At 52.6% G+C, this 7133-nt stretch overlaps 2 protein-coding genes across 2 annotated transcripts; one reads left to right on the top strand and one right to left on the bottom strand.

Moving 5' to 3' along the window:
* Positions 1-1439: 1439 nt before the first annotated feature.
* DICSQDRAFT_182926 (uncharacterized protein) lies at positions 1440-3131 on the bottom strand. Its single transcript, XM_007369324.1, has 3 exons — positions 2934-3131; positions 2609-2877; positions 1440-2555 (listed from the first exon to the last, which is right to left on the bottom strand). Exons 1-3 carry the CDS (start codon positions 3092-3094, stop codon positions 1627-1629), a joined length of 1359 nt encoding a protein of 452 aa, XP_007369386.1. The 5' UTR covers positions 3095-3131; the 3' UTR covers positions 1440-1626.
* A 1266-nt stretch (positions 3132-4397) lies between these two features.
* DICSQDRAFT_182925 (Thiamin diphosphate-binding protein) lies at positions 4398-6641 on the top strand (the record flags this gene model as incomplete). Its single annotated transcript, XM_007369323.1, has 7 exons — positions 4398-4666; positions 4746-4875; positions 4927-5029; positions 5082-5224; positions 5283-6154; positions 6211-6249; positions 6309-6641. Coding segments are annotated over 7 exons (1805 nt in total), but the record flags the coding sequence as incomplete, so codon positions are not given.
* Between the last annotated feature and the right edge of the window lie 492 nt (positions 6642-7133).

The following is a 7133-nucleotide window of genomic DNA, read 5'->3' as shown; positions in this document are numbered from 1 at the left end:
ACAACTTGGACTTTACATGTTGACTTCAGTATACTCAGGCCTCAATTTGAGCAATTGGTGTTCTATCAGTCACACATCTTATATCTTATGTAATAATATCTATTATAGACATCCATACACTAGTTGTAAACCAGTCTGTTTTAAGGCTGTAGAAGCAGCTTTATAGTCTATTAGAAGAAGGGCAATAACATGTGATAGAAGACTTTAAGTTGTTACAATGTGCTTGTTTCAGTAGTGATACAGAGGTACAATATCCAGATAATGCTCAAGAATAGTGGTATCAGTGGTGGATGTCCAAGTTCTGCTATGGTACAGGAGAGGATGGTGAAGAATTTCTCGGAGTCCAGCAAAGAGCGCTATATATTGCTGCTATTCTGTGCTATAGTGTGAGCTTGTGTAGTGTAGTGGTTGAACATGCTATGTTGAACACTGAAATTGCAGGATGCTGGTTCAATTCCCTGTGGTGGCATTTTTTTTTTGCCGCCGCTGCACCCACTAACAAATATTGTACACTTGACCTTGATCAAGAGCAGCTGTCCTTTGATTGACTTCCATGCATATCATCTTTATTTAATACATCTCACAGTGAACTTGGGCATGAACTTGAACAGGGACTTGGAGGACTTGGCCAAGTACCTGGTACTTGGCCAAGTCGACCCACCCGACTTGGCCAAGTCCATTGGACTTGGGGTACTTGAGGTACTTGAGATACTTGAGGTACTTGGCCAAGTACCCCAAGTACCTGTACAAGTCCGTGACGTTTTCCTGATGTAATCCAGTCGCTCGCTCGCTCGGTTGTCTTGCTGATTCTGTTGAATCTCATATTATGTAATTGAGCTCACATTGTGCTCACGCTGGTCTTGTTTCGTCTCGTACTGTATATTTTGTCTCAGAGTCTTGTTTACATGTATATATATAGTCTGGCTCGCAACGCGTAGTACCTCACGCGTTTGCACTGCGCCCAAACGCGACTTCCTTTTTTCCTACAGATTCATCTCCGGAGTCTGCGCGGACATTGTGTTGATGAGCAGGTAGATAAAGCGCTAGGGGTTTCGTGCGTCGATGGGCTTTGCAGACTCGTTCCTCCAACATATCTGTACTCTGGCTTAATAGGACCGATGGGAGTGTAAACAAGACGTAACATGACCGCAAGCCTTCTGGAACGATGACTCTCTTTGTTGATTGTGAGCGGAGTCATATCGACTCGCTGGTGTCATTGTTCGACAAGTTTGGAAAGACTCGCAGACTCACAGCTCGATCTGCCCTCACTACTCGCGCAACCGAGCTGATGCCGTATGGCATGAGGCAAATAACAACTCCGCCATGGTTCGGATGGTGGTGCCGGCTTTGATCAGTGATGTGCCTACAAACACGTTACAAATGCGTTATATGGCGGATGCTGTTCTCTAGCAGGAACAGCAATGTAGATGAAGTGACGGCAGACGTTAGCAGTAGGCTAAGGTATCATTGATTCATTAGCGCTATATTCCGATCTTTGGCACACAACCCTAACCTGAAGTGGGCAATCCTTACACGGCGGGTCGACTGCTGTTGGGCAGACTGACTTGATATCTCCGAACATTGACATGAGGACTACGGCGGTGGCAGGTACACATACGCGTCCTCTCATGAGCCACCCGCGACTCCACGTTGGCCCTTGGGGCCAACGCGAACGAAGATCCAAATCCGCCAGTATACTACTTCGAGAGTTGGCTCATTTCCGTACGCCTTAATCGTCTCCTTGAAAAAGTGTTTTACCGGGACCAATGGGTGGTCAGTCACCCAATGGACGGGTAGAGTCCGCGGACTGGTGTCGTCCACTCGTACTCCGGCTGTTGCAATGTGCTGCCCGCCCTCTGACTCGAGGTAATCCGGAGCAGTCCCGCGGATCATGTGGTCAACACTAGGCAGCTCTATCACGCCGTCGAACATCACGTAGGACATCATGCGGCTCCATTGTGACTCCCGGGCTTCGTAGACGATTTTCAGAGACGCATCCAGGGAGCACTCGCGCAAGACCCTCAGGATGATGCCATCAGTCGCTTTGAGGCGAGGTTCGAGGTCCTTCAGAGCTTGTTTGGCCTCAGCCGCGCTGTCATAGGACTTCGCGAGTGGGTATTGATGGGTGAGGCCAAACATTAGGTTGCCCCCATCGGGCAGGAACATCGGGCTGTCGATGAGACCACGCAAGGCATCCCTGAACGCCTGCTCGTTGGTGGATATCGGGCGGAGCACGGGGAGCGACGATGCCAGAGTCTTGTCGTTGCTGTGGTAGAGATTGTAGGTGATCGTCACGCGATGTCCAGAGGTGACGGGCATCACCTCGTGCTCGATGTCGCTGAAGAACGCGATATAGGCGATGGAGGGATGCGTTTGCTGCGCGAGCAGCGCGGACGAGTCGAACGTCCATTCACGAATCTCTCCCTCCTTGTGCCCCTGTGCGCGCAGCTTCAAAGCACCTCCCTCGTGGGAGGGCGGGAAGACGATGACGAGAGAGCCAAACATGAGCTCACTACGGGGAGTGTCGACGTGCGGCTTGAAGAATGCGCCCTTCCCTGTTGTTGGGAACCGTAAGCGGCACGGCGTCATGGAAGAAGTCTTTACGAACCATACACATTGAGCTTGTACAGCTCAGTTCTGATGCCCTCGCCATCGGACTCCCTGTCGTTCTCAATCAGCAATTCGGAGCGGATGGCATCGATCAAGTCCGAGCGATTGATGTCGAATCCGATCGCGAAGTCGTTCTTGTCGAGCTTGCCGGCTTTGCGATATGTTTCGTCGTGAACGTCTTCTCCGCCGACACCAAACGTAGCTGGGTCACAAGCCTCTGCGAGATGCTCCAGCTGGGCTACGGGCGCCGTGGAAAGGTTGATCCGACTGAACAAAGTATCTCCGTGAGCGCGGCAGTGGAGAACGCCTCGAACATCACGCACCTTGCATTTCCTTCTTTGCCGTAGAAGAGCGTGAAGTCGCTGTCAGGCAACTGAAGCGTGCCTTGGCAGAAGGGCGGCTTCTGAACGAGAGTAGATTTCAAGTAGAGCAACTGGTTGCGAGTCAGGTTCGCTAGTTTGCTCTCTTTCCGCCTGGGTGGCATAGTGCGAACTGGTGCAGCTAGAGATATCAGCAGAGAAGCAGGTCGACGGGGAGAGCTATGAAGAACAACGTCTTTGAATTTCCTTTTCTCCCCTCCTATTTGTGCCGAAACGCCTACCGCCCCCTGTCGAGAGCTCTGGCCTTGCGCGGGACACGGAGAGGATAAACAAGACGTAAGACAGGCGCCATGTTTCTGGAGTGATTGTTCTTCCTGCCGATCGTGAGCGGAGTCATCTCGACTCATCCTCTGTGGTCGTTATTGATCGACAGGAATGGAAAGACTTGCTAATAGCAGCTCACGGCCCTCACTGACCGTGCAGGCGAGCTGTTGTACTAGAACCCACGAGGCAGATGGCGAAAACCATGTATCGCCGCGAGTCTATAGTTGGCTAGTGATTATCTTGGACAAGAGCATATGATCGCGAAACAACGAGGTCAGCTCAAGGCAGGGAACCAGAATAGCTTCACGATGCATGTGCGCATCATGGTGCATCTTCCCCATATCAGCCCTGCAAGTTCGAAGTAGGAGGTCCACGGAAGGCTACCGACGAGAAACCATCTACGGCTCCGTGACAAACCCTCTTGGGACCATTGCATACGACGGCACTGTGCACCCTCGCAAAGAAGCGAAGGCATCCACGTCCCATAAAGGACAGGGCTGAGCTCCGAGAACCACAGGAGCCGCGAAGCTTGATATTTCAGGCAGGATAACGCTCACAGTCCTAGATGGTTTCCAAACGTATCTCATCCCCCTCAAGGTCGAAAAAGTCCCGAGTTCGTTGCTGCGTACATGTGGGTCGTAGTTTGAGTGGAATGGAAAATAAGATGGAATGCAAACGAACCATGACCCGGCTACGCTAGAACGCGTCACGAGAATTCGAGAGTACGCACAGTGTGTAACACATGTGCTCAGTGTGGACTAGCTCGACTCCGGCTTTGGCCGGCAAGCCGAACCCCGGACAGATGTCCGCGGTGGGCGCTAAGATCGGCCATTTGCGACGTCATGATCAGGCTGCCTCGACGGCATCGTTCGCCCACTATGTAGGGCATCTCGAATACACTCAGAAGCTTTCGTTTGCGTTCATTTGCTTCGTGAGGTCAATGAGCTCATATCATTAGGTTTTTCAGAAGACAGTAGGACACCGCTGTGCTCGCGAGAAGCTCTATGCGGGCCGCCGAAGACAGCGTCCTCACATGACTCTTCAATTGGGCATCCTGGGACCCAGGGTAACCTTGATCCCGTAATCCTTCGCCTCATATAGGACGCTATCTCGACAGTCACTCTCATCCATACGCACATCTTTAAATGTCGCCTGCAACGATGTATACCACCGCTTCCATGATCTTCAAGACCCTCGCGGATGCGGGCATAACGCACGCGTTTGTCAACTGGGGAAATGATCATCCGGCATTCTTAGAAGACCTCGAGAGGGGACGGGTCGAGAGCGGGAAGACTCCCATCGAGATCATCACTTGCCCCCACGAAATGGTCGCACTAAGTGCTGCGCAGGGTTATGCTCAAGTCACAGGTAAACCGGCAGCTGTCATAGTACACGTCGATGTCGGAACACAGGTATGTTCCAGCAGTGAATTGAAGACATTTCACAATATGTGCTTTCGGATGCTTACATCAACTGGAACGACCTCTCTAGGGACTCGGGGGTGCCGTCCACAATGTCGACAGGGGACATACCCCCGTCATTATCATTGCCGGTGCCGCACCTCAATCTTCAGATAGACGTCTGAAGGGTACCAAAAACGAATGGCCGATGTGGTACCAAGGTGATCCGTTTGTTCACCTCCTCAGCTAACGCGTCTCACGCTCTGCCCCAGATGTCCCGGATCAGTCATCGATTGTGCGACAATACATGCGATTCACCGCACAGATACAAAGCGCAAAGAATACTAGGCAGATGGTTATGCGTGCATTGCAGATGTAGGCTCGGATATCGATGACATATGTACTTTGCTCACGAGCCGTTATTCAGCGCGACGAGCCAGCCGAAGGGTCCCGTATACCTCTGGGCTCGGCGCGAGACTACCGAGGAAGAGGTCGATGCATCGATCTTCAACGAGAAGCTCGATATTTCTAAGTGGCCATCGGTGCAAGGTGGTGGACTCCCCAATTCAGGTAACACACTACTTACTATCGGGACTTGCACTCGCCTGCTGACTATATCATTCCTCAGCGTTGAAGACAATTGTAGATGCGCTCCTTGTAGCCCAATTCCCGCTCATCATCACTGCAAACTCTGGACGAAACCCAAAGACGGTTCCTCTCCTCTCGGAGCTATCAAGCCTCCTGGCAATCGGAGTATACACGTCCTGTCCGATGTCCGTGTGCATTCCGTGGACGCACGAAAACTACATCGGTTCGGCCTTTGGGGGAAAGAACGACCTACTCGATCACGCCGATCTCCTAATCCTCCTAGAGGTCGACATCCCATGGGTCGAGGCCGCAGGAAACAAGCCTCGCGACGACGCACGTGTCTTCATCATCGACTCGGATCCGCTCAAGACGAACCTGGGCTGGTCGCACGTCGACGCCGAGCTTCTGTGCAAGGCCGATCCCGAGACCGCCCTTCAACAGCTCATTTCAGCGCTCGACGTCCCAGAGGTCAAGAACTTGGTCGCGCCCAAAGTAGCATCTCGCCGGGCGCGTCTGAGAGAGACTCGCTCTGCGTGGGTGGCGGCTCAAGAGTCGGCCGAGGCCGTCAAGTCCGTCACGGGAGAGCATCCCGATGTACCGTTCGTACTCGCGACCCTGCGAAACGCTGTCGCTACCCAAACGCCGAGCAAGGGTGAGAAGGTGCTTTGGGTCAACGAGGCTATCAGCAGCTATCCCCTCTGCTGGGCATACCTGCGTCCCGAGCAGCCCGGAAGCATGATTGCGTCTGGGGCGACCAGCATCGGCTATGGCCTCGGAGCGAGCATCGGGGCTTACCTTGGTGGGGTGGTTGCGAACAAGGACTATGAACTGATAGCGTATGTTGTCGGCGATGGAACATTCCTCTTCGGAATTCCTGCTAGTGCGTATTGGATCGCGAAGCGGTATGACACGGTAAGTGTGGGCTTGTTTTGATGCAACGACAGCGACTCACGATGATGCTGTCGTAGCCATTCCTTACAGTGATCCTCAACAATGGCGGCTGGAAGGTATCTGTCTCTCCGCTGCTATCTCTGACAAGGCCATGCTTACCACTAGACCCGCTCAGTCCCCTAAGCTCTCTATGCTTGGCGTATACCCCAACGGCTTAGGAAGCGTTGCCTCGGGCAACCAGCTCACCGTTGGGTTTGGGCCCGATATGCCCGATTTCTCTCAGGTTGCCGTCGCAGCGGGCGGTGCATGGGGAAAGCGTGTAACCAAAGCCGATGAGGTACAGGCTGCCCTGGAGGAAGCTATCCGGGTCGTGTTGCAGGAGAAGAGAAGTGCAGTGGTGGATGTCGTGTTAGAGGTCATTTGAGCCAGGGCGCATGATCGATAATGGTTTTATGAATACGCGTCTGCTCTCCGTTGAAACCCAGATATCTCTCCAATTGGATGACCCCTCGGAGCAACTGGCAATACTGCCTTGCTCTTGAGCACCCCTAAGGGTGCCATGTTTCGGTACCGTGCCATCGCTAACGCCGCCGAACGGAAACCCACGGCACACTGACAGCCTGGGTTCAGATTGTGTCTATGTAAAGGAATACCAGTTGACGATATCGCCAACCACTCCGAGGTGCTTGGAACCATGATGCAATGCCTGCTTTGCTCCGACTCGCTTGGTGTATACCCGACTCGCTTAATGCTGAGTCTTTAATTCTACGTTATGATTGTTGAACAGGCGCTGGTTTACACAGCTTGCCTAATACAGCCGTCACAAGATATGGAACGGCACAGCCGGTTACTGCAATAACCGAGGCTGTACTACTCATGTGGTACACACACAGCTTCGCTGTGTACGCACTGCTTCTCTGTGCGACTGTGCATCCTGGGAATGTACTGTATAGTACTACGTAGCCACAGATGTACAGTAGTATATATAGGGGACCTCTGT

The sequence above is a fragment of the Dichomitus squalens genome (genome assembly GCF_000275845.1).
Source record: "Dichomitus squalens LYAD-421 SS1 unplaced genomic scaffold DICSQscaffold_47, whole genome shotgun sequence".
Classification (NCBI taxonomy): Eukaryota; Fungi; Basidiomycota; class Agaricomycetes; order Polyporales; family Polyporaceae; genus Dichomitus; species Dichomitus squalens.
The sequence above is the reverse complement of the archived record's forward strand: the minus strand, read 5'-3'. Positions and strand labels throughout refer to the sequence as shown.

Coding starts and splice junctions, on each gene's coding strand:
- DICSQDRAFT_182926 (XM_007369324.1), bottom strand. CDS start 3,094: ATGCCACCCAGGCGGAAAGAGAGCAAACTAGCGAACCTGACTCGCAAC. Junction 2,878..2,933: donor GGCAAAGAAGGAAATGCAAG/GTGCGTGATGTT, acceptor TACTTTGTTCAG/TCGGATCAACCTTTCCACGG. Junction 2,556..2,608: donor GTACAAGCTCAATGTGTATG/GTTCGTAAAGAC, acceptor TCCCAACAACAG/GGAAGGGCGCATTCTTCAAG.